The sequence below is a fragment of the Candoia aspera genome, chromosome 7 (assembly GCF_035149785.1).
Source record: "Candoia aspera isolate rCanAsp1 chromosome 7, rCanAsp1.hap2, whole genome shotgun sequence".
In the NCBI taxonomy this organism is placed as follows: domain Eukaryota; kingdom Metazoa; phylum Chordata; class Lepidosauria; order Squamata; family Boidae; genus Candoia; species Candoia aspera.
The window spans coordinates 34908164-34936062 of NC_086159.1; the positions used below are offsets into that span (position 1 = coordinate 34908164).

At 36.3% G+C, this 27899-nt stretch overlaps 1 protein-coding gene across 2 annotated transcripts in view; it reads right to left on the reverse strand.

Annotated features, from left to right (window-relative positions):
- Positions 1 to 26140, reverse strand: part of APAF1 (apoptotic peptidase activating factor 1) — a 53532-nt gene extending 27392 nt beyond the window's left edge. The window contains exons 1-13 of one of the 2 annotated variants that reach the window (XM_063308708.1): positions 25879 to 26060; positions 23662 to 23851; positions 18811 to 19008; positions 16500 to 16683; positions 15117 to 15229; positions 12603 to 12734; positions 11638 to 11876; positions 10210 to 10377; positions 8798 to 8929; positions 8032 to 8145; positions 7188 to 7372; positions 5939 to 6065; positions 1138 to 1263 (exon numbers count right to left, since the gene is read on the reverse strand). In XM_063308708.1, coding sequence (XP_063164778.1) covers positions 1138 to 1263; positions 5939 to 6065; positions 7188 to 7372; positions 8032 to 8145; positions 8798 to 8929; positions 10210 to 10377; positions 11638 to 11876; positions 12603 to 12734; positions 15117 to 15229; positions 16500 to 16683; positions 18811 to 19008; positions 23662 to 23851; positions 25879 to 26025 — 2055 coding nt within the window. In that variant the 5' untranslated portion in view covers positions 26026 to 26060. Of the gene's footprint in view, positions 1 to 1137; positions 1264 to 5938; positions 6066 to 7187; positions 7373 to 8031; positions 8146 to 8797; positions 8930 to 10209; positions 10378 to 11637; positions 11877 to 12602; positions 12735 to 15116; positions 15230 to 16499; positions 16684 to 18810; positions 19009 to 23661; positions 23852 to 25878 lie in introns of both variants that reach the window. The other variant, XM_063308709.1, reaches the window with a different exon arrangement.
- Between the last annotated feature and the right edge of the window lie 1759 nt (positions 26141 to 27899).

Here is a 27899-nt window from a genome sequence, read left to right on the forward strand (position 1 = left end):
GAACATGAAAATGTAAGCAACCTATGTAACAAGAAAACTATAGCAATCTGGATAAAACAAAAACTATGCTCACAAAAGATAAATCATCCCAGAGAGAGCTGATATATTTCATACTGTAAGATAATTAGCTTCTTACACAAAAGATGAAGTTATGAAGGTTTCAATATTAGATTCAGAATATGTCACCTACTCCTTGCAGCTCTAGACATACATATAGACATACATAAGCACTTATTACCGATAGTTTCTGCCCAGCCAATGAGATCAAGCAGAGTGGGTGTGCTGTAGGTCCCCTCACTCAAACAATGTCATATATCAGGGCCTAGGCAGTCCACCTTCTCTACTGTGGTGCCTGCCCTCTGGAGTCATATGGCTCCCAACCTTCAGATGTTCCAGAAGTTGTAAAAAACATAGCTCCTAGGCCTGAAGTTAGGGTCAATGTCAAGCATTTGTTAGCTTTTGCTGGTTGGGATATGTTTAGTTGTTTCAATGAAAAAAATTATAAAAAATGGTCCAAAAACAACATTTTGACATTTGTTAGTGTAATCTTAGAGAACTCTAGGGGCTGCAAAAAATGGACACCCTTTTAATCTATTACTGAAATTTATTAGTTTCTCACTGGCTACAGTTAAAAATACAGGTAGTCCTCGCTTAATGACCCTAACTGGGACCGGCAACTGTCGCTAAGCGAAGCGGTTAAGTGAAACATCTTGTGACTGCTCTGCTTAGTGACAGCAGTTCCAGAAGTCCCCGTTGCAGTCATTAACTGAATCTCTTGAGGTCGTTAAGCGAGACATCAGGTGACTGCAATTTGCGACCTCCTGTTGGCTTCCCCATTGACTTTGCTTGTCAGAAGCCAGGTCACAAATGGTCAGAAGCCAGGTCACAAATGGTGATCATGTGATGGCAGGATGCTGTGACTGTCATAAATGCACAACAGTTGCCAAGTACCCGAATTGTGATCACTTGACTGCAGGGATGCTGCGACAGTCATAAGTGCAAGGACGAGTCATAAGTCATTTTCCAACGCCAGCATAATTTCGAACAGTCACTAAATGAGAGTTGTTAAGAGAAGACTACTTGCATAATTAATTCATTATGTTCAAGAGGATGACTGATTTTTCATAATATGCTTACTTTTACTTTTTTATCCACTGAACAAGTGGCTAGAAATCTGTCATCCACTGAAAAAGCACAGCAGAGCACTTCATCATCATGAGCTTTTATTTCTAGAAGCTTTTTTCCACTTTCAGTTTTGAAAACCTACAAAGAGAACAACAAATATTAAGAAACCAGAAGTGATATAGAACTGTTATAGATACATATAAACCTATACACAAATATATATTACAAACAAATATTACTCTACATAGTCATGATTCTATTTCATTAATTATCTTGTCTAACTAAGTCTTTATTAGTTCAAAAGGAAAAAAATTGAGAGATTATTAACTTTCAAGTCAACTCCAAAAATACTAAATGAAAACTGGCACTTTGCACAATAGGTGAATATATACATGTTGATCAACCAGTAATTTTGAAAGTTTCAGAAAAGTCAGAGCTTCCAATATCTACACAAAAATCTACTAAATCACAGAAGAGGTAACATTTCAAAAGCAAGGAGTACTTAGAAACCTAAGCACTGAACAACTGTAGCTAATCTGCAAACTTTAGTTACATGTCATTATCTACTATTAAGGAAAGAAGATGAAAAACACAAAATCTGAATATTTCTCTAGAGGGTTTTTTTTTTTTGAGAGTGAAAATCCATGCTTCCTTTCTTTCAAGCATCTTGAGCATGTGTCAATACATTTTATGTACTTTAAGTTGGTGGGAAGTGGGCAATAGTATGTCTCTGGATTAGAGATCCCAGGTTGCATAGCATAGTGTGAACTTTTTTGGGGAAAACTATGTATTAGTTGTACTTGTGGCATACTGGCTCACATGTAGCAAACTTAATTGGTACTGTTCTTGTTGTCAACAGGGAGGAATAAGGCAGGTAACTTAGTTTATACCTCCTGTATATTAGTAAAAAGTGGTATGTAAGAGCCTTGATTGTTCAAATCGATGATGGACAACAAAAATCAGTATTTATGGGTCCACTGGTGATTATCATGATATACCAAAAATTGTGACTTGGAATGTAAGAATGAATGGTGAAAAAGGTGAAAGGTCCCCTGTGCAAGTACCGAGTCATATCTGACCCTCTGGAGGGATGACGCTTTCATGACATTTTCTTGGCAGACTATAGCGGGGTGGTTTGCCATTGCCTTCCCCAGACATCACCTTCCCCAGCAAGCTGAGTACTCATTTTACCTATCTCAGAAGGATGGAAGGCTGAGTCAACCTGAGGCAGCTACCCAAGAATCCAGCTCTGTGGGATCGGGTCGAGTGCCTCCTACCACTCTGCGCCACATGAGGTTATTTTAAATATTTATTTAAGAATAAATTAACAAATGAAAGCAAAAAAAAAATAGGTATGTTGTATATTTATTTTTTAAAAAGGGGAAAGATACAATAAATCTGAATGAAGGTGGCCTGCTCTTGGGAGTGATGTTGATGCAGGGAAGATAAGGTGTACACTTAATTAGGAATTAAATGACTAAAATAGATGTTAGAGAGTATTAATTAGTATAATCTAGGCTGTGCTGAATACATATGAAAATCCATAATTTGGTGATAGTTGCATGTTATGCTGAAATGAATGGTGATAATAAAAGAACCAAGGTATTACTTTGAAGAAAAATTGTTCGATATTCTGAATGAATGTGATTCAGCAGTGGGAGGATATGAATGGATGGGCGTACATTCATTGTACAGCACAGTCTATTCTAGATTATCTGACTTAAACCCCTGGGTGGAAGAAATGTGTGAAATTTCTACATATGAATTTTACCAATGCTGTGAAAAATCTGATCAATATGATTTCACGAGATGAAAGTTTAAGTTGTTAAACTTTTAAGACATTAAACCGTTAAGATGTTCTTTAAGGTGTTCCTTAAGATAAGAAATTTGTTGTATATTTGTTGCACTACTTTTCTTTTTGTTCAGTCTAGTTTTTATTTTGTATTAATATTTAATTTTGTATCTGGTTACTGCTTTACTTTTACTTTTCATATAGAATAAAAGCATTTTTAATTAAAATGGATGGTTGGGATTGTGATAAAAGAGCCCATCTTTCTTCAATAATTATGCCATTTGATGTTCCAAGGAAGAATGAGAATAGTAACTAGTGATTTCTTAGAAAAAGTTCTGTTGTTCTTGTTGTGAAAAAATAGGAGGTGGGAGCATTAGGTATGTACATTGCCTTGAAATGAAAACAAATAAAAAAATAAAGTCAGGATAGATAGGTAGGTAGATTGGATGGATGGATGGACGGATGGACAGACAGACAGACAGACAGACAGATGGTTTAAACTCAATTCTATTTATATGTATACCTGGCAAAAGAACAAAAATAAATCTAAAGCTATGAATGATTTCTTTATGATAAAAGACAAAGAATCAGTGAAGGATACAGTGCGATAAGGTTCTGAATATGGGACTGACCATTTTTGGTAGTATCAAAAGGGGATCTTGAGGAAAAAAGTGGACATGCAAAAAAAGAAAGAAGAAATTAAAATGAACATTGAATGAGTTCATGAAGAGAAAATACAGGTTCTGTATGAAAAAACATTAGGGTTAGATTTCTGTCCCAACAGAATGAATGGAATGTAGGCATAAGGAAAGAGAATGTGGAAGCTGCTTGGAACAAAGTGAACACAGTGCCAGAGAAGTGTTTGAAGTTATGCTGAAAGGAATTATGAAAAAGGATGCTTGATGGAATGATGAAATGACAAGTGCTGTGAATGTGAAAAAAAATGCATATACAGTAATGAGGCTACTAAAAATGAGGCTGAGAGAATGGTACTGAAGTATACAGAGAAAGAGAAATACAGTTAGAAAAATATAGTGAAAGAGAGCAAGGAACATTTAAGAATAAAAGAGGCAGACAAATGCAGCAATTTTAATGGAAATTTTAAAAATGTGTTGGAACTCAGTCAAAAGCGTTAATAAGGACTCTCCAGCAGAATAAGTGGAATTAAAAGTCTGCAATGATTTTGGATGAAACTGACATGTGGGAATGCTGGAAGAAATATTATAGAAATTTGTAGGGGAATGATACTAATAAGTGAAAGGATAGAATTGAAACAAATACTATAAATGTTAATGTTCACAAAAAAAGTTCATGAAGTCATAAATAAACATAGCAAGGCTGAAGGTGTAGTTTCTATAACTGGAAAAATATTAAAATATGTATGTGAATTGCTTATGGGGTGGCTTTATGAGCTGTTTAGCACATGAATAAAAAATGAATGTGTGCCAAATGACTGGAATAATGCCATTATTGTTTCCCCCATTCAAAGGTAACGTGTAAATGCAGAAACTACAGAGGAATCAGTTTGTTAAGTGTCTCTACAAAGCTTTTTGGCAGAATTCTGACTGAAAAGACATGAAAAGTGAAATAAGCAAAATTTAGGAAATGTGGTGATACTTGATGCCAGGAGGCTAGTGCGCAGACAAGATTTTTTGCTCTTCACCAAGCAACTGAGCAGTGCAAGAATATTTATTATACAATGTGAAAGTCTATGATAAAGTGAAGAGGCTTGAACTACTAAATGTTTTGCATGACTATGGAGTTGAAGGTTGGCTCCTGAATGCAGTAAGAACTGTATATGATTAAAAATATTTAGCTCACGGTTCACACCAAGCAAGAAGCAAGACAAAGATGTAAGATGTTCCCATGGTTTGTATTGTATTTATGAATAAATGTATGAGGTATGCTTCTGAAGATAGTACAGGTATGTTCATTGGGGAGGTGAATAAACATATACTGTTGCATGCATATGATGGCACAGAACCCAAATGATTTACAGTGCATATCAAATGTATGATTCAGTGTGAAGTATGGATCTGAAAATGACTACATCATGACCAAGCTACTGTAGCTGTGTTTGACAGGGAAAATAAACTGAACAATTTTAAGTTACATACAAAAGGTGAAAAATCAGGGCAAGTAGATGAATTTATGTACCATCGTAGAATGTTTACTAAAGATGGGAAAATGGAGGAATGTTTATCTTGCAAGGAATGATTGTTAAAAAAAAAGCAATAATGACTAAGTGTAAGAGCATTTTCTGTCCATTTTATTATATGGATGTTAGAGTTGGCTATGTAGGGAGAAACGTAACATTAACATGAATGTGGGAGAAACTGATTACTTAAGAAGCATGTGTGGTAAACAAGAAGAGATAAGAGTTAAGAATGAATGGATGTTAAATGAATGTGGACTGAATACAAAAGGGATGACCAGAATGAACACTGAGGTTGCTTGCAACTCAGGCTATTCTCTTTTCCTCTTTTTTTCAGAAGAAGATATTGTACCAGTCAATTTGGTTTCTAGGCTGGTATTTCATTTTCCTAGGGAAATTGTAATTGCTACATTTGATTAATGCAAACCACCATTTACTATCACTGGATAATTTATAAACTGTGCCCCAAATAAGAATTAGAATCTTAGCATATTATCCCTCACATGTGAAAGAGGAAGAACTAGGGGCAAGGAGCCAGACGGTGCTATAGACCACAAAGCCACACCACAGTACACACTTCATTACAAATAATCCAACTGGAGGGCTCCTTACGTTACCAGTCAAAGAAACTGTGCAACTATTCTATCTTTCCTTCCTTAATGGATTTTATGTTATAAGAAAGAAGGTGAAAGACAGAGGAAAACTATAAATCCAAGGCACCATTCACAAAATGCTGAGAATAGGGCAGGACAATTGATAACAAAAGACCAATTTGAAAATAAGATAATAACAATATTATGTAGTATTCATTTGATACAGAATATGATTACTACTTTGTTGTTGTTGCTGATCTGATACAATTTTACCTGCAAAGTTTTATCAGCTCCACATGAAGCTATTTTTTGTTGGTCCTGTGAAAAACAAGCATGGTAAACGGCATCTGTATGTGGATGCACAACCAAACGGTACATGTTCTTCACTGATGTTTTATTGCTAGGTTACAGAAAAATAAGAAAGGTATTATTTCACTATCTTTTTAAGATGAGGTTTATATTAACATCCTCAATTTATCAAAACATAACAAGCCACACAACACATGCGCAAACATACTTATGATATATAAATAATTTTTTTATTTTTGAAGAATTGTAGTCCCTAAAATAATAACTGATTTTCAAGGCCCCAAGAGTTGCTTTAAAAAAGTTGTTCTTTTTTAACTGAACTGAACTTTTCACATTATCAGCAGTTACTTCACTTCTCTACATTTCTTGGGTATATATTATTTTAATTCCATGTAAAACTATACATACATGTCTCAACGAATAAACAGAATTAAAATAGATGTACAACTGACTACCATGCATCTGTAGTCTGAGTAATCTGTCTTCCTACTATAGGGATACTAGGCATAAATGAAATGTATCACACTGAATTTAGGACTTGAGTTTGGAAAGAGCTTCCACAGGAGCAAGCAGCAGTATACTATGGAATCCTGGAGCTGAAGGAGTCACTTTAGCCATTGAGTCTTATCCCCACTTAGTGCAGGAATCCATCCCACTATCTCTTTAGGTAATTGGTTCCACTTTCAAACTACCGTTTTCGAACATCAATTGGAATCCAATTTTGATTGTAAACCGCCCAGAGTTCCCTTTTCGGGGGAGATGGGCGGTGATGGAAATTTGAAATATAAATAAATAAATAAATATCTTCTAATTTAATTCCATTATTCCATGTTCTGCAGCCTCCTTATTTGTGCTAAAACCACAGTTCTGAAAAACCGCTTAAAATATTCTCCCTATTTAAACCTAGGCAATGTGAAAATAAGTCAGTACTCAGTCAATGCAAAGCATCTGTGCTTACAGCAAGCATTTTCTATTTCTCCTTAACCAGAAATTCAGTGTCTTGCATTACAAAACTGGTATTGAAATATTCTGAAAAACAGAAAGGAGTTTCAGCAGCCAGTTTCTATAAAGCCTGGATAAAATTCTGCATTAAAATACAGAATATACCTTTTAAATTGCACGCACAAAAAGTTTGCTATTGAATTGGAATCAAATATTTCAATTATCTGTTTGACAGATTTGGAAAAAGACATGAAAAAAGATATATGCTTACATCCATTCCACATAAAAAGATCCTTTATTAAGTTCTTGTTGAGCTTGCAGTTTTGCTTGTCGATATACTTCTGAATTTTCTGGCTGACACAGACCCAGCTGTACAATGTCTAGAAATGGATGTTGTCCAAGGAGATGCCCATTCAAGGACAGAAATTCCTGGAAATTTTCACGTGCATTAGTATCCTGTAAATAAGAAATATTTTTGAATAAATATGGTGGTAGATAATGATTTAGCAAGGAAAATAGGATTAGATGGAATTATCAATGGTTGTATGAATGCATTTACCCTTTTTTCCATCCCTCTCTTTGTTCTTTTTTTCATAGTGCTAAATTTATAATTATAAACTTATTGGGAGGAGGGACATTTTATTTTGTTTACAAAATAATTTCAGAGAACCTGAACTAAACAAAATACTGTAATCATTGTTTAAAAATATCCTTAGAGGAAAAGAGCTTTATGTTCATCAATCAAGTCACACATCAATTTATTATTTATTTATTAATTTTTATCCCACCTTTATTATTTTTATAAATAACTCAAGGCGGCAAACATACCTAATACTCCTTCCTCCTCCTATTTTCCCCACAACAACAACCCTGTGAGGTGAATTGGGCTGAGAGAGAGTGACTGGCCCAAGGTCACCCAGCTGGCTTTCATGCCTAAGGTGGCAATAGAACTCAGTCTCCTGGTTTCTAGCCCAGCACCTTAACCACTAGACCAAACTAAATAAAAAAAACCAGACATAATTTTAACTGGCAGAGAACTGTGGAAGATAGCTGGTAAGTTATAAAAATCGAACAAACAGTAATTATAATTTATTTTACATATTATCATATCATACCTTCTGATCCAGTATTTCACTGTATTCAACATATTCGTGAATCAAATGAGCAGGCCCTACTAGTTCTGTTTTCATTTTAATCCAATCTAGTGAGAACATGAGATCACACAGCTCCTGTAAGAAAAAATGCAGAGGAAAGATGTTATATTCAACAACGTTTTAAACTGTTACATAACATTATATTTTTAGGGAGAAGAATGATTTATAATCCCAACATTCCTTCACAAAGTACAAGCAGGTTTAGAAATACTACTTTCTTTCATTATTCTTATATGCAAAATGACTCATCAGCCTTTGCTGTAGATCTAATTTCATAGGATCTAACGTATTAGTCATTTGGCTAATGGACGGCCTTAGAAATTGGACTAGTAACTTAGTAAATAAATAACATATTTACTACTTATTACTTTAATAAATAATATATTATATCTGCAAATGTTAAATCAAGATGTTTAGACTGTAATTCTATACTATTTCAATTTTCATAGAATCTATTATATTCAAATTACCATTTATTCATGACATTAGTGAAATATGCAAACATTTGTTTGATTCCTCATTGAATCAAAGGACAAAATATTTTACTTCAAGAAATGCATATGAAAATTCATACAGAAAAAATTGCAGGCATAGAAACAAAAATATATTTCATTTAATACCATAAAACTCTTTACAAAAGTTTCACAAGAAAGTTAAATTGATTCCCCTAGAAAGAAACTCTTTTCTTACATACAAGGGTATAGAAATAAAAGTCAGTGCAACTTACATCATGCATATTGGCACTTGCCATATGGTAAGCCAGAAAATTACACCAGTACATGCAGTCTTCCTCTGATGGAATAGGTATATAACACTTATAATATTTCTTGAACTGATGAACTACTTTTTTATGTAGCTCCTACAAAAATTAAATGTTTATTAATACAGTAATGGCATTCAACCTAAAATAGTTTCTCTACTTTGTGACAGTGTATTGAATTAAAATCCCCAAAAGTTACACTATTATAAAAATAAACAGAGTTCAGTAATCTCTCTTGCCCTATTCACAAGGTAAGTATGTTGTTATGCTCTGATTAGTCAGGGAACTCTAATATGAAACTAAAAGCAAAACCCATTGATGTCTAGCCCTTTTAACTCCAACCTGAATGCTTGCCTGCATGCAGGTACGCACCGTATTCCAAGCTTGTAGTGCTAACAGGCACTGGAGGCAGGGCAAGTCAATGTTTTCAATTCTGAAAAGTTGAACCCAGAGCAAGCACTCACAGCTATTAAGTAGACTAAATTCACATAAACAGCCAATACCCATCTTAGGAAGAAGGACCATTGATCAAAATAAAACCAAGGCTAGCTTTACCAAGAAGAGTTCTAGCAGGCAGGATCAGAGAATCAAAGAATCAAGAGAATCTCTGTTCACCACCTGGAAGGTCTGACTTCTACTCTTCAATACAGGTAGTCTTCCCTTAACAAGCAATCGAATCGAATCGAATCGAATCGAATCTAATCAAATCTATACTTTTATCCTTCTAGCCCTTTGAACCCTATTTTCATGTTTAAACATTGTTGCATGAATTCTAGCTGAATAATCTTAACCCCCTCTCCTGTCATTCTATGCCCATAGCTCATTAAACTGCATATCAGAGTTAAAGTGTTATCTCCGCACCTTTGTTTTGGAGTGTTTTTCTCTCTTTTTGCTTTCACAGACCCATGGCTAGCCCACATCACAAACATCTATTAATAAATAGGTTTCCCACAGACACTATAAAAACACAGATTTTATAGAGTACAAGTCCAAAACTGTTTGAAAAGATGAATTAATATTAAACTAAAAGGTAAAGCCTCCTTTGAGTTTAGCTATTGATTATATATGTCCATGTGTGTATTTTACATATGGCAGCACTATGAAAGTGGTTTGCCTTTTTCCAAAACATTATTCCAAGTGCCCAGTCTAGTTACAGTTGTGGTGCCTGGTAATCTCCCATTTAAATGCTGACCGGGCTTGTCCTTCCTTAACTTTTTGAGATCAGCTAAGGTCAGCTAGATGCTGCCACTAATAAATATAAAACAGGAAGAACAATTGCATGACAATAAATTCTAACGTTATATTATGAATGGATTTTGTATACTGACTAAAATATACCTGGCTTCCTAAATAAACCACTATTCAAAATTAAGACATACTTGAAGCTGACAACGATTCTTCTCCATAAGAAAATCAACTTGGAGATCATGCAAATAATAACAGAATGATTTTCCATTTCGATCACAAAATAAGAGAGATTTGTTGACAAATTCTTGTAGTATGTCTTCAACTTCTTCAGTCTCCATATCCCAAAGAATGCAGAATACCTAACATGCAAACAAACATACAAAAATAGGTGAATGTAAACAATAATGGGGTTGATAGTTTTCCATTCATTAGGTAGAAATAATTTGAAAAATTCAAGAGAACACAATTAGATCTCATTTGTCAAGTACTAAAAAGATAGGTTCTTTGTATGGAAACTATTCCACAGACAATATACAAGCAAATCCTGGGTATGTCTATCTCCAATTCCCTAAAATTGTTCACTGTGCTATTTATTTTGTTACATATTGATTGAAAATAAGCATTTAAAAGAATATTTCTTTATTCTTAAGAGAATGGTGACTGTCCTTGTAAAATCAAAACAAAAGCTATAAAATAATCTCAAATTTAAATCTGCAACTCTGATTTCAGAAATGAAATGAACTAGCATATTAAGTTGCTAATATTCATAATTTTTCCTTAGATACTTAATATCTAAGGAAAGATATACAGGGAATCAAGAATAATGTTCGTAGACTATAAGCAAACTAAGGACTCTGAGGTGTGATTGTCAAAATTGTAAATGTTAATATGTACTGATAAAACTTATACTGTGATAGGGTTATTTACTTTCTGCTTTGGAGAAACTTAGAAACCCTAATAAACTTTTTAATTAAATGACTTTAAAAATGTTTAACATATATAATAAAATATTTAGATATTTATACAGCAAGTATAATGAAGTTAAATACTGTTAAGGTTGCAACCTTATTCATTCTTAGGTTGAAGTATGCACTACTAAATACAGTACAAATCCTATTGATTTCAGTGGAAGAATGAATGTAACCTAATCTTATAAATGCATATCAATAATTTTCCAGACGGTAAATATTATTCTGTAACCACAACATTCAGTTAGATTTTCTATTAAGAAACCGTATTTTAAAATATATTTTATCTATATCTTAACTAATAACCAGCCCTGCACAACTAGCTCTGTGGAAGCTGCATAATGCCTATAAATGACCTGATGGCCAAATCTGAAACAGACTCACTTCTGAGCTTGCACTGAAGGAGAAGAGATTCAGACTACAAATTAGTAATAATTGCCATGTTTATAAGACAGATGGAAATGTGCTCACAAATGGTTACCATTACAGCAACCAGGTTTCTTTATAATGCTTGGAAGTAGGATTCTTTCAGAAATACATTTTAGTAAATGTCCAGTTTTTTAATACTGTAATATAAAATTATGTTCAATCACCATTAGCACCTTAAATCATGTTTTACCTTGAAAACACTAAATTTAAAATATATTTTACCTTTGAAGGCACTTTAACATCTTTTTGAAGGACAGAAAGATCTCTGTAATAAACTTTAAAATTTTCTGGCAACATATCAACACTTATGGACATTGCTTCATCAAGTGCTTCATAATCGTAAGATGAGGATTTCCTTATTCTTTTAAATTGTTTGTTTTGAAGTTGTCTAAGGTAATACTCCCAGCGATTGGGAAAGTCTCGTAATAATGCTCCTATTAATGATACCACAAGAGGAGAACCTAAAATAGAGTAAGTAATAGTAATAATAATAGGTAAAAGTAAAATTGAACAAAAAGAGATCAAACTGCTTTTTGAAGCAGTTATTGGGAAAAAATATCAAGAGAAAATGTTAAAAATCCCTAACCATTCCCCTTCAGAGGAAATGATAACTCTTTTCAACTTTGTACTCAAAAATACACTTAAGGACATTCATATCCATTCCAGAATAGGAATTATTACTTCTGTCCCTTAAAAAATATGAAATTTGAGAAGCTGAAACTTTCCCGGGGTTTATTTGCAGTCTCTTCCTTTCTGGCTTTGGGCCTTGGAAGCCAGCTGCAAGCAAAGAAGGAAACGCAAAAGGAGTTTAAGGAAGGCTGCAAGAGTAAGGCAACTTCATAGTCTATGAAGTGCTGAGATATTTTCCAGAGGAACAATTTTTGCATGTGGTACAAGAAATGGAAAACAAAATAAGCTATTTCTCATATTTTCTAGTTACTAGAACACATACTGAAACTCTGGAATGGCAAATCATACAAATTAAAATAGCAAACAAGGCCCAAGTAACTTTGCCTTTTTAAAATTTAAAAATACTAAGTAAGTTGTTCAACGACTAGGAGTGTGGTTATATAAAAATTAAAAATAATTACAATTTTAAATTAGCATTTATACAGTTACAGGTATGTTGAAAACCTACTATTACTTTTTTGATACAGCATCTCATAGCGTAAAATGAAAAAGTTTACCTTTGCATTCTCTTACAATATGATCAGCTTTTTCTGGCAGCTCTGTTACCTTCATATTAACGAACAGGGATAATATTTCAAGTGCTTTCTCATGTGCTAATCCACTTTCCACAGAAACTTCATATTTATTGCCTGAATACAGGAGCAGAAAGAAAATATTTGATTTAAAGCATAAATAAGGATTTCTCCACTGCCCAGTTAAAGTGCTATCCACCCATCTTTGAATCTGCAAAAACAATATTGCCATGAGGTTTGCTGCCTCCATTGCCGATCCTTGTCCTGCCTCAGTTTTCATTCACTTTTGAACAGTCCTGTCCTGCCGATGCACATACAATGCAGGTAAGCAAAGCAACTGGTTTATCCCACAGGCTTTGCTGCCTTCTGTGTTCTGCAGGACACCAACTGGCATTTAAAAAGTCATCCGCCAATCATGACACTGGAACAGGAATTCACTGGAACAGTCTGGTTGCACGACTCCTTCCTGTGCTCCTCCCTCCTGCACCAAGGTTGAATAGACAGCAACAATAACAACAGAGTGGAATTATGAAAAGACCTGAGTCACAAGCAGCACTTTTCCTTAGGATACCATTTACACAGGTAATAGTACCAACTTCTAGATTCTCTGTTCTCTGTTTGGGAGACAGTGAGGATGGGATGGGGTTCATTCCATCATTCCACTGTTTCGCTATTTCAACCTGTTATACCATTTCAAGCCCTAGCAAGTAATTTGATCTTTTGGGTGCTTATATGTCCAATGCTGTTGTCAGGGAGACAACAGCCAAATGACAGCATATGAGGCTGAATATGGACTGGATAGGACAGAGTATACCCATATAATACTCCTACTGATCACCTGACTTTGGCTCCAATATAATTAAATGGCAAAGAGTAACAGATTTTACACAACTTGTAGCTGTTGTTGCATGCTCTCGGCTTAAGAGGGCAAATTTCACACTGGAACCAAATGATTTAAATTTGTCTCACCCATGGGCTGGGGATGAGATGTTGTCAGGAGATGCTTTTTCCATTTTAGATACAAATGGGAAAAGACCCAGAGGGGAATTTATGCATTTCTTAGAACTGTCACAATTTTGAATATCCATTTTTAGCCAGCACACATAAGAAATCTCAAGGCCTGCATTCAAATCATCACTATCTACTATTTAAAAACTGTATGGTTCATCTGGAATGTAAATATGCATGTCCAAATCTACAGCTGTATGTATACTGATATAGCCATGAAGACTCTCATATATGCAATATAACAAATAGGAGTAAGTAAGCTGCATTCATAACTCACTGAAACTGGTATGAACAAAACTGCAAAGCTTCTTAAATCAGTACTTTAACATAAATACCTCAGTGTACATTTTTCTTCCTCTCATCGGGGAAATGTCTAAAAAACACTCTGCTGGGCACCTCCAATGCTCCACCTCCAGGCTTCCTGCTGTTGCCAGCTCCAGCGTTGCCACCACTCTGCTAGCCACCAAATAGCTGCTTGGGGCACCAGGTATTTCTTTGTGGCCCATGATTATTTAAAATGTATCAGTGCAGCTCTTTCCCCTCTACAAGTCGTGCAAGGCTGCTCTAAGCTATACGTCTGCTTAGAGATGTGTTTCAACCTAAGTCTCCCAACATTTAGGAGAATAGCCAAGCTTTTAACTCTTAAACTGATTTGAACTGCCTAGATATTTATTCTTCTTTTAATAGAATGTATTTAATTCTTGTGTTTTATGATTTGTTTTATGTTTTGTATATTGTTTTATTCCTGTAAACCAGTTTGAGTGGTTTACAGGAATAAAAAATAAGCAGAAAGTTGGGGTCATGTTAACAACAATGTGTGTTACATGATCAAATTATTTCCATTAATTTTTGACCTTTAAGGAAAAGGCTATATTTAAGGCTATATTCTATCAGCGTTTTCTTATATACCTGTTCCATATTAACAAGTTTTATACAGTTAAAAGGAGGTAATACTCATTATTCAGTTGCACTGTATATTTATATGATTGTATGACTGATTATATATTGTTTATATCATTCCTAAAAGAGCTTGGAATTGTTTATACCCATAGGAAGCTGAATAAGTTATTCTTAGTTTCCAGAATTCTGTACACCCTTCTCTATTTCCCATTTATGCTTTACTTATTACAGAATATATTTTGTTTTGAACTTTTAAAGATGCATTTTTCTAATTTTCCCCAAAAATCTCAATATGTAGGATACACTATTCAGATTATTTTCTATAAATTAAACAGGAAATAATATTAACAAGATAATCCTTTCCTCTTCCAGTCTCTCTGTCACAACTACTAATAGATATTGTATAATTTTCCTAAGACAATACTATTTTTCTGCTTAATATAATGGATGTATCACTGTATGCTCTTAATAAGGTTTAATGGAATAATAGCAATAGAAGTCATCCACTATGAAGGGTAACATACATGAAATAAATGAAATAAAAATTTGTAGGTTAAGCAGGGGATAAGAGGTGGAAAATACAACCCTTACCAGTTACAGAATCTGTTACACTCCTGTCTCTACTGGTGATAAGAATCTGACAGTGATTATCAAAAGCTTTTAAAACCCAGGAATCCCAAATATCATCAAGTACCAAGAGAGATCTATTACAAAAAAAAAAAGTAAGCTTGAAGTTAAATAGCACATCTACTTTAAGAAGGTTCTTCATACATAACAGTACATTTCCTTTTTTAGAAGTATTCCCATCTAAACAGGAGCCCATGCAATTCCAGAAAACAATAGCACTGTTTTAAGATGTACAGATAGGTGGTATGTTCACATTTTCATGTTTTGAAGCCCTTTTTAAGATCAAGTCCAAAGCACTGTATAGCATTTTAATTATATGCTTCATAATACTGTTACATTCTTGAATTTAATCATTTTAAAATTTGTTTTCTTCTTTAATCAAAACGGGCCGTACAGATCAGTACTTTTTTTTAAAAAAACACAAGGTAATCTTGGCATTCAGGCTTAATTTATGATAAAATAAAAGAAAGGGGAAGCCAAGAAGGAATAAAAATTATTAGTTTTTTTTAAAAAAATCTAAAGTCTGAATATTTAGAAAGCATATACGATCATGCACATTCAAAATTCTATTTCTCAGTATTGTTCTACTGTTCTCTTTCTGGAATTTCTCATCATTTTTTCACACATCAGCAAGGAAAGAATGGATGCATTCTTAGTAACATCTTTCATTAATAAAGCACAGCAGACAGAACTGATAATTTGGACTGATTTTTCAAATAAATCAGGATTTATTTATTTTTAGATTTATATCCTATTCTCCCCACAAACAATAAACCTCTAAAATGGGTTGGGCTGAGAGAGTGACTGGCCCAAAGTCACCCAGTGTGCTTCTGTGCCTAACAGAGGACTAGAGCTCATGGTCTGCCAGTTTCTAATCCAGCACCTTCACTACTATGCTAAACTGGCTCCATGTACCTTAAAAGCCTGAACAATCAAGTCAATACACTTCAGAAAGCAAGCAATTACGCTTTAAGTTGATCGATACTAAAAAGTTTGAAATTCACTTACGCAGAAGATAAAACATTGTTGATTTTAACTCAGGATCCCTGTTAATCAAGTTTTAGATTCCAAAGTTTATTTATTTTCTATCCTGCCTTTATTATTTTTCAATGAAAGAATACATGTAAAGCAATGATTATATAAATAAAACATCAGACTAACAACTATTAGCTTCATATGGAACCAATTCACTAATATTTTTGTTATAAACTGTGTACGCTAGAATTTTAAGTAACATAGAACGTTTATTGGAAACATCTATAAATGCAGGAATTTGAAACAAACAATTCTAGTCAAGTTGATTTAAAATTAAAGATCTCAAATTCATCTCTGTTCTACTGACACTACCTTGGGTGCTTGCGCAACAGCAACCAACGAAGGCGATCTTTTGCTTCCTCAATATTAAATGGTGGCCTTTGTGAATAAGTGAAGTCCTGGTCTAATCTCAGACAAAGATTTTGGAGTTTCATTAATAGTCCTGTTTTATCCTGTTTTCCAACAGAAATCCAATGCACTCCTCCTGGGAAGCAATCTAAGAAGAAGATGCATGTTGAAATTAAAACATATTAGTGAACATTGGTGAGCCTTAAAAAAATCCCCAATTATATTGAGGTTAGGCTTTATAAAAAGTTAACTGAACAGTGACAATCAGTGCTTTCATCTGCTTTTTCATCTTCCCTAGCCATTCCTTTTTCTTTCATAAGAAAGGCTTGAGAGCACAGGCTGCCTCCTTTATAAGGAGCATATGCACAGTCAAATTATAGAACCCTACTGCTGCTACAACAATAGCACAAAACATCTAAGTATTAAAAGGCTCCATGAGGCCCAAAATACTACATGTATCAAGCTATGTAATTCTATACCCTTTGTTTTTACACTTGTCTGCAGCACTTGACTAACTCTGGCTGATGCTGAAAATGTAAGCAAGTTTGTGACTGATTTGTGCTCAAAAAGGAGATCACCAGAAAACCCAGAAGTAGGAAAAACATTCTAGAAGAAGACAGTGACAAACTAGTTCCATTCCTTTCCCAAGATATGATTCTACTGAGCAATAAAACAGGAGTTTGGCAGGCAAGGCCACTTTTTTGTTACTCTTTCTTTTTTCTTTCAGAAAAACATCGTGAATGGAGGAACCGCTCTCATGAAAGCAAGGGTTTATTTTCTGTTTATTGTTGTATTACTGTATATTCTGATAAGCCGAGAATGTTAGGTGCCAAAATACACCCAAAAAGTTGGGTTCAGCTTATCGCTGGCTGGACTTACCCGCGAATATGTACAGTAATACTTATATACATATATTCGTGGATAGTCCCAGCTGTAGGTAACCAGACTCTTGAATTTTTAACCAAAATACCATGAAAAATGTGCCACCTGCAGATAAGCCAACCCTTGAAATTTTCGTGTTTTAATTTTCACAGTTGGCATATCTGCGGGTGGTGTTTTTCATGGTATTTTGGTTAAAAATTTGAGGGTCAGCTTCTACGCAGATGGGTTTATATGCAAATATATACAGGATATTGTGAATATATTTTACTATGTAAACTGCCATGAGTCTGGAGTTGGTGGCGTAGAAATTCAAGAAGGCAGGCAGGTTTATTCCCTTGGTTGGGGATGCAACCTTAACTCAGGTAGTCCTCGACCATTTGTTTAGTGACATAAGTTACGACAGCATTGAAGAAATGATGATTATGACCAGTCCTCAGAGGTCCAGCCATCCCAGCACCCCTGCGGTCACATGATTGCTATCTGGGCACTTGGCAACTGGTTCACACTTATGACTGGGTTCCAGCGTCCCACAATTACGTGATCGCCATTTGCAACCCTCCCTGCTGGTTTCCCTGGAAAGTCAATGGGGAAGCTGGCAGGGAAGGTCACAGGTCGCTGGGGTCTCTCTCACGCACAAACCCTCTCCTAGCCCCTCTGTGCTCATGCCACGCCTGCCACTCGCACACCCTTCCTGACCCTCATGTCTTCCTCTTGCCCTCCCTACCCTGCAGTGTGCTTCTCATGTACCCCCCGTCCCTCCCCCCCAACAGCAGCCACTTACCTGTCTGCCTGCCTGGGATTTGCAACTTCCTGCCGGTTTCCCCACTGACTGGTGGTGGGCAGGAAGTTGCCTCAGCTAACAACCATGGGATTCAGTTAACAATGGCAACTGGGACAGCATGAATTACCATCAGTAAGCGATGCGGTAATGCTTTACAACTGCACCACTTAGCGACAGAAATTCGGGTCCCAATTGCCATAAGTTGAGGACTACCTGTAGTTACTTAGTATATTAGTGTTTTTAATGAAATGAAAATCTATGTTTATAATTTTAATGTCTATTATGCTATGCAAGTGAAAAATACAAAACTTAAAGACATGTGACTTAAAGACATGTGATTTATTAAGAATTCTTTTGTGTCAGATACTGACTCTTAACATTTGCAATAACCAACAGCTGATACATATTACTTCTTTCCTCTATTATTCATATTCAAAAATTATATTTTGGTACTGTATTTTATCTGGGCACAATATGATTATTATATAACATGTTCAAAACTAATTTGGAACCTCTGTTTGAAGTGGATTCTAATTTGGAGGCAAATTACAATCTTCAATAATCTGTGAATGTGAACTAAATGCTACATTAGCAGAAATAAGATATAAATACCTTTTAAAAGACAATGGTTACGTAGAGCTTCTGCTGCCAAAACAGACTTTCCACAGCCAGCCATGCCATAAATAATTACCCATCCTGGATCATTTTCTAACCTGTATAGGTTCTGCTGTATTTTTTTTACTAATTCTGGACGAGTGACAAATACTACTGGCCTCTGTGGAACTCCACCTTCACAAAGGACAGTCTTAACTTAATTCATAAAGGAAAGACAAACAAAAAACAATAGCAGCCATTAACTTAAGATGGTACAAAATAAACAACTCTACTAAACAGAGTAATGCAATCTCTCCTGAGAATTCTTTAATTTAGATTATCACTGACAGCAAAATAATTTTGGCTTTAATCCATCAAGTTCATAGGTGCAGAAATTAGAGTAAATCATTAGCTTCTTGAAAGCAGCGAGAACTTTTGGAGAAGGGAACAAATCTAGCCTTGCTCTGCTATCTGAAATCATAGCTGTAACCTCAGGTTTTGGATCAGACAAGAGCATTCTTACAGTGACTCGGCTGAAGGAAGACTACAGAATGCTAATTCCATGTAGACATGGCATATTGGAAAGGAATTTTATGTTCTTAAATATCCATTATTATGATATGTTGCCCTCCCCATCGGCATTAATTGCAGCAGTATAGCTAATACAGAACTTATATGTCTGCCTATCTTGTATAATGATTCTAGGAGGCTCACAACAATCAATAAAAAACAATGATAAAAACAAAAATACCCTTCCCCCAGACACCAGATCAAAAAGCCTCCCACTCAACTGCCATCCCAGCACAATGCTTGGAGAAATAGACACGTCTTCACGGCCTTCCAGAAGGCTAAAAGAGTAGATATTCAGGTGGGGGCTATTCCAAAGGGCTGGGGCGGCCACTGAGAAGACGCACCTCCAAGTCTCATCAGGTGACAACATTTAAGGAAGGGGACCTGGAGTGCGCCCATCCTATCTAACTAGTAGGATAGGCAGATACCCTCAGGGAGAGACAGTCCTGTAAATAACCTGGCCTTGTGCCATGTAGGGCTTTAAAGGAGATAACTAGCACCTTGAATTGCACTCAGAAAGCAACTGGGAACCAGTGCAGCTCACGTAGCAGTAGTGTTACTCAGGTGAACCACAGGGTACCCAAAACTGCATGTGCTGCTGCATTCTGGACCAGTTGAGCTTCAAGATGGCCTTCAAGGGTGACCCTATGTACAGCGCATTGCAATAATCCAAAGGGGAGGGGGGTGACTCAGGCATGAGTGATTGTGAGCAAAGCTTCCTGGACCAGGAATGGGTGCAACTGGTGCACAAGATGAATTTGCACAAAGGACCCCTGGGCATGGCAGCCACCTGCTGTTCCAGCAGGAGCTGCAAATCCAATTCTGTCTGGAGGAGTGTTACTCTGTCCAGAGTCAAAGATGTCAACTCTCCTGACCCTGAGGGGCCAAAAACCCACAACCACTTCGTCTTGCTAGGTTTCAGTCACAGCCAGTTTCTCCCATCCAGGCCCTTACAGCCTCCAGGCCCTGAGACAACACCTGAACAGCATCACTTGCCTGGCATGGGGTAGAGATGCACAATTGGGTATCATCAGCATACTGATGACCTCTCCCAGTTGCTTCATATATATGTTAAATGGGAGGGGAGAAAGACCTGAGCCCTGAGGCAATCCACATTAGGGGCCTAGGACTGGACGTCTCCTCCTCCTCCAGCACTGGCAGGTACTGCCCACAGGGAAAGGAGGAGCGCCTCCCACCTCTAATCCTTGGAGATGGTCCAGCAAGATATCATGGTCAATGGTATCAAAAGCTGCCGAGAAATCCAGAAGGGCCAGGACAGACACACCAATCCCATCCCAACCAAAGGTTATCCACAAGTGTGACCAATGCTGTCTTGGTAGTATAGCTGGCCCTGTATCTGTCATGAGTACTGATGGTGAGCAGAGGGGGCCCCTATCCAGGGGGGAAAACGCATGCGTAGTACTGAGGAGTTAAGCAGCCATTCAAAGAGACACAGATCAGACCCGCCTTGACTTTTGGGGTTTATCTGTCTGGGTTTTTCCCACGCTTCTTCAGTTTGTTAGGATTTTCTGTCTAATGTAGCAGTAATAAAACACTAGAGACCTATTCCTTGTCTCAGCGTGGTTCCTGAATGTTAGGACATCATTCCTAACAAACACAACTACTCCCATTGAAAGAGGGAGGAACAAAAAAAAAAAGGAAGAGACATTTGGGAAAATGTCTTTGGAAAACCAGGAAATTCGGCAAGCCATCCAACAACTGGCAGCAGCATTGCAACAACATCAACAACAAGTAGATCTCCAGATCAACACATTACAAGCAGCCATGCTACAGCAGTTACAACAACCAGCTCTCTCTGCAGCATCTCTTTACTCAGGACCAGAGGAGCTGTTGCAGATCGGGGCGAGCAGGAGGCTTATTTCCGAGGCTGAGAGACAGAGAAGGAGAGACAGAACCCTCTGTTTCTACTGCGGAGTCCAGGGGCACATGGTGAGAGCTTGCCCAGAAAGAAGCCAAGCAAATTCCGTAAGAGCCCCAGGGCAAGCAGCAGAACCAAGAGCCACCTCCACCTCAACTTCCAACAAGGGAAACTCTGTCGGTCTCCCTCCACAGAGCTCAGCAGGGAGACCATCAATCAATTAAGAAGGGCTCATTCTGAGGATTCCAGGCAATCCTTTTACTACTTACCAATCATAATGCATGTAAACCCAGAGCACCAGGTCAAGCTAGAGGCCCTCGTGGATTCCGGAGCTTCCACAAATTTTATTGATGTACAGACTGTACAAGACCTCAATATCCCGACCATAGAATTGCCACGTCCCATAGGAGTTGAGACCATTGACGGCCAGCCCCTCAAGGCAGGGCCGATTAGAAGTTTCACAGAACCTTTGCAACTAACAAAGGGAGACCACACTGAGTGGATCCAACTTTATGTTACTGCATCACTTAATGTGCCTATAGTCCTGGGCACACCTTGGCTGAAGATCCACAACCAACTGTTGAACTGGACTACGGGAGCAATCTCCTTCCCAGCTAAGGAATGCCAGCACCACAAGATTCAAGCCGCTCTTCTCTCTCTAGCAACCAACGTAGTCACAAAAGCGGGGGGGGGGGGGGTCCAGTTGCCAGCCAAGTATGCAGATTTCGCAGACGTTTTCAGTGAACAAGAGGCCACAGCACTACCCCGCCATAGGGACTGTGATTGCACCATTGAGTTGATACCAGGAGCCAGGATTCCAGCAAGGAAACAATATCCCATGTCCCCCAAGGAACTAGCCACCTTAAAGGATTACTTGGATGCTAATCTCCAAAAGGGTTTCATCCGACCATCTACTTCCCCAGCGTCTGCTCCTACCTCCTTCGTACCAAAGAAGCCTGACCCGTTGGCACTGGCAAACCAGGAGGCACCCATGAGAGTGGTACATGATTTCAGTTCCCTCAATAAAGTCACTGTCAAGGAAAATTACCCACTCCCCCTAACATCTGATCTGCTGGATCGCTTACAGAAAGCACGCATTTTTACTAGGTTGGACCTCAGGAATGCATACAATCTGATCCGGATGAAAGAGGGGCATGAATATCTGACTGCCTTCGATACCAGGTTTGGTAAATTTGAGTACCTTGTTTTGCCCTTTGGCTTGTCTAATGCAGGAGCCATATTTTCCCGATTTATGAATCAAATTTTCTCTGATTTACTGGATAAGTACCTGGTCTTTTGTCTAGATGACATATTAATATTTTCTGAAGATGCTACAACTCATGTAACCCATGTACGTAATGTCTTACAAAGACTGAGAGAGAACAAGCTGTTTGCCAAGCTAGAGAAGTGTGCCTTCGATTTAACTGAATTACATTTCCTGGGCTATAAAATATCAACAGAAGGCATATCCATGGATCCTTCTAAGGTCCAGGCAATTCTCTCTTGGCAACCCCACTGAAATGTGAAAGAGGTACAAAAATTCCTAGGATTCTGCAATTTTTACAGGAGATTCATAAATAAATTTAGTGACAGGGCTAAACGCCTCACACAGCTTTTGAAGAAAGGATCAAAATTCATTTGGGGGGAGAGGGAGCAAGCAGCCTTCCAAGAATTTAAGCAGCTCTTTGCATCCCAGCCGCTTTTGAAGCACCCTGATCCCACAAAGCAATTCATAATGCATTCAGATGCTTCAGATTTTGCTATTGCGGCTGTTTTATTGCAATATACTAACAAAACAGAGAATACTTTGCTCCCTTGTGCATTTTTCTCCCGCACGCTCTCACCAGCAGAGAGAAACTATGATGTTTTTAACAAGGAGTTGCTGGCAATTAAAGCAGCATTTCAAGAGTGGAGGTGCTGGCTAGAAGGTGCAACCTTTCCTGTAAAAGTTTGCACCGATCACAAGAATTTACAGCTTCTACAAAACACCAGATCCCTCACCCCACGCCAAATCAGACGGAGCCAGTTTTTCTCCCATTTCAATTTTGTTATTTCTTATGTTCCCGGGGCGCAGAACTGTTTGGCAGATGCCCTGTCTCGATCCATTCAGGCAACCCCCGCTACCCAGCAAATGAAAAATCATTTAAAAATGAAAAATCATTTAGAAATGAAGATCACCTTGGAATTCAGTGTTTCCTGAAACTGTAACTTTTTTTTGTTATAATTCAATCCAATTTTACTCAAAAGTCTGACTGAGTCAGTGAGATATGCTTTTAGATATATGCTACAAAAACTCTACTCTTGTTATTTCCATGAAAAAAAAATATTTTTACACATAACCCCCCCACTTGTCATTCAAAGCGTCTTTGTTGATTAGAATGGCATATGATCATTAGTAAATAAAAAAAATAACTACTAACCATATGAAGTTATACCATCCTCAGAATTTTTTCCATTTGAAGGTGAAATACTAGGGAGGCCATCTTGAAGGAGAGCAGCAAGATCTTTGTATCCTTCGTGAAGCAGAGCATTATAAAATGATATATATGCATAGTTATCTTTGGCAATAATTAATTTTAGAAGCATAGCTGCTCGTTCTTTTTGTGTAGTCTAGTAGAGAAACGAAGAAAATGTAGATTTAGTACAACCTATTTACCATTCAGCTTTCTAAAATTCTACAAACTTCAATATGCATTAGAAGGTGAAAAGTTACTAAAATTATTTATACTTGTTGAGATGAAGGGGGAAGTCATTTCTTTATATATTTCTTTTCTTTTTCTTTACTATATTATTTTTTATTTCTTTTTCCTTTTTTCTTTTCTGCACTTTCTTTTTCTTTTCATTCTTTTATTTTTTTTAGTTTGTATTAGTTTTTATTGTTATAATTTTTAATAAAATTACTATTAAAAAACCCTTCAATATTCTTTTTTTTGGGGGGGATTAATGTATAATTATCAAGAGAAGATGACAATTGGTACACTATTTAGGAAACATTCTTAGCCAAGTTAAACACTTTTGCAATCCAATGCTATGCATCTCTATTCTAAAATAAGATTCACTGAATTCATTGGAATACACTTCCAGATGAGTGTTCACAGAACTGCATAGGATTAATTAATTACTCGCAGTACAATAACTAAGCACATACAATATATATCATCCTCATCTGAACAATTTTCCCATCTGGACAACTGTTTATTTATCTATTTATTTGTCATAGTTCTCTACCGCCCATCTCGCATACGACGACTCTGGGCATCGTTGAAATATGGTTTATAAGGTCTTAAAGATCTTCAAAGAAATTAGGTCCAAAAGAATAGTTGTATGTCGAAAATACTCAGGCAAGGTAACTGCCGAACCTCATAGAAGAATTACAATCCCCAAAGAGGGAAAACTGAAAGAATTACAATATAGTTCTGGCATTTTATTTATTTGATAGATGTATAATCCACCTTTTTTCCAAGAACTCAAAGCAGCTTAATTTTGTCTCCACTGAAGCAGCTTGGGTTGAAAGAATAATTGATTCAAAGACACCCCATGAGTTTCCATGGTTAAGGGTAGACTTGAACTCAAAACTCCCTTGTCCTAGTGCAGCACCTTGACCACTATACTATAATAGCTGATTCAAACAGAGCATATCTATTCTGCTTATATACATACTTATACATAATTTGATTACTATAAGAGTTGTTATAAAGTTAAGACAAAGTTTAAGTAACTTTGTTGTAACTTTATCATAACTCTTATAGTACTCATTGATTCAGAGTGAGGCTGCTATTCTATACTCACTAATTCAGGGAGCCTTTGAACTCTGCTGCAGTGAGGAGTGTTGTATGAGACTGACTGTTAGTGGTGCCTGGGGCATTTTGATAGATATTTCTTATACATATTTGTTTTTAATTAGATTATTGCATCAGGTATGAATACTATTCAGTGTCAACGTATGATTGGAGCAGCATACTGGATCAGTAAGTAAATGAACAGAAAATATTGAGCTCAATGAGAAACTATTTATTTATTTATTTAATCAAAATTATAGACCACTTCAATCAGTCACAATTCTTCAGTAGACATATATAGAACTGCTCCAAAAAGATTAGTTTTCCTACTGAAATCATAGTGAAAAATAATTGTCTACTTAATTCCCATTGAAATGTGCAACTAACTTCATATGAATCCCACCTAATGTGGTTACCGAACTTCTATATATTTTTAACAGTAATATTTTTTCAGTCAAAAAATATCCAAAAGCACTCTAGCATTCAGCTTCAACAAGCTGTTATATTAGCACAAATGAAAGCCAGCACAGCCTTGGGAAATTTAATTCTGGTCATTTGCCATTTCACTTCTGCCACACTTACATATCTCCCCCTACTCTGCTAATGGTTGTTATATTAACAGACTAATGATTGCTAGTACTTTTGCGCCCTCTGAGTCTGAGTCACTTGTATATAGCAATATTTGTTCTAAACTAGAGTTACACAACTTTTTTAGGGTTGTAGGTTGTCTCTGGGGTCCACACCAAGAATCTGGGTGCAGCTACATGAGGCCTCAGATCATGCACCTCTGTTCTAAAACTGTTTATGTTTTAGTACTTCCATACGAACATAAACAAAAGGACAAAAACCTGTAATGACCTGAGCTTTTACTTTCTCCTCTTCCAGCACTGTCAAGGTATCATCAGCAATCATATGGTCCATTATATAAGATGTCTTGATATCTCTTTCCAAAGCTTGGCAGTTCTGAAGCAACTGACTTCTAGCTCTCTCATCCATTTTTATCATTCCTTTTAGTTGAGTAATTCCTTGAGTTAACCAAGAAACAGAAAATTTCATAGTTAAAATATATGAATATCACTTATAAATTACTTTAAAAATGATCAAACAGAATTACTAGATTCTGGATTACTAGATTACAGTAATCAGTATTTCAACTTGCAATAAACTCTTAACAGTTATAAACTGCAGTTGGACTTCAATACTGAAACCTAGCCACTACCACCAGTAGAAAAAACTGTGGCAGATGACTGTGTATCAACAAACTTTTTAAAAAATATATAATCAGTGCTCAGACAGATGTTCAGATATGTGGTTAGAGGTGTTCGTTTTATTTTAATTTTCCTGTAAATATATTATTTTCCAGTTATAAAATGATACTGATCCTATATAACTGCAGGCTGTGCCACTGAGGCATTACATACAGTAGCATAAAGAATGAGGTATAAGGTAATTAAATCCAAAATTATATACCTGCACTACTGCTCTAGAGACATTGGTATATTATACAAATTATTCAATCGATCAGACATTCTTTAAGATGCCTTATTCCAAGATTTTATTTGGATGCAGTCTTACCAAAAATCATTTTTTAGCATTTATTAGTTGAATTAGTATCTTTTTTCAAATAAATTATATAAAGTAAGTTAACTTTATCTATAAATCTACTTTAAACAGTCAAGGAAAAGAGTTTATTTTAATATCTTTAAGATATATGTTTGCATTTCTAGAACATCACATTTATATTTACAATTGAAAAATAAAAACATTACATCGTCATTATGAAGCAAAATTTCAGAACATAAAAGCAATCTGAAAGTTAATGTTTAACATGAAATACTAATCAGCTTAACAAACAGAAACAGGCTTATAGAAACAATGTAGTTAATAAAATATGCTATTGTACACTATTAAGTACAGATTTTTGTATAACAGCAAGATAAAGCAAGATGCAGTAAATTTAAACAAGTATTGCAACTGTACATGCTTAAATATACATGATCAAACACCATATCTACACAGAAGCTTTGAATAAATTACATATATTCTGAATACACAAAATTGTACATAAAGCATATACTATTACACTATTTATACTATGCATGTTTAGCTGAAAAATATATGCAACAGAAAGATTTAATTCTTCAACATCAGTATCCTAAGTTACCCTGTTCTAGGTCGATAAAAAGGGTGAAAGTGACACCTAGAGGGTAGGGTTGGAAGTTTTCATGATTTTGCACATTTAATTTGCCCTATCAGAGAATTATTCAGAACAAATTAGAATAATTTGATACAACAAAACACTACCTTTGTGATGATCCATTTAAAACCATGTTAATTAGGACTGTCTTGTACAGATGTGTATACCACTATAGACAAATTCAGGGAACTAAATATTCGACTGTGGAGTAATCTGGTGAAAAATGCATGCCCTTACTTCATACACACACATCACGCTACTTAGAAACATTCAATACCCGTCATCATTTGCATTCCAAAAATACGGAAGTCGACTTTTCAAAAGTAGAACCCGTTTCTTTGCGTAGAATAGCTCTACCCAAACTTAAAAACGAAAATACAAACGGCGAACTTCCCGTTCAAGCCATTTAAGGAAAGGTGAGGTCCTGCTGTGAATTCTCTATAGCCCGCTCCGCTCCTAAAGTTGGCCCGCACTACTATATCTCGACGGGTCCTGCCCTCTCGCATTCTCGAACCCACCTTCAACATGCTTGTATTTATTTTCCCCTTATTGTCTCGTCTACCGTCTCCCCGCCCTCAGGCCTGCTGGAAGGTTACCTGAAGCCTAAGCAATGATCGTGGGAACGGGAAAGGGGCAGCCCCGACGAAGCTCTTCGGACCATTCAGGCTTCACCCCATCTCAG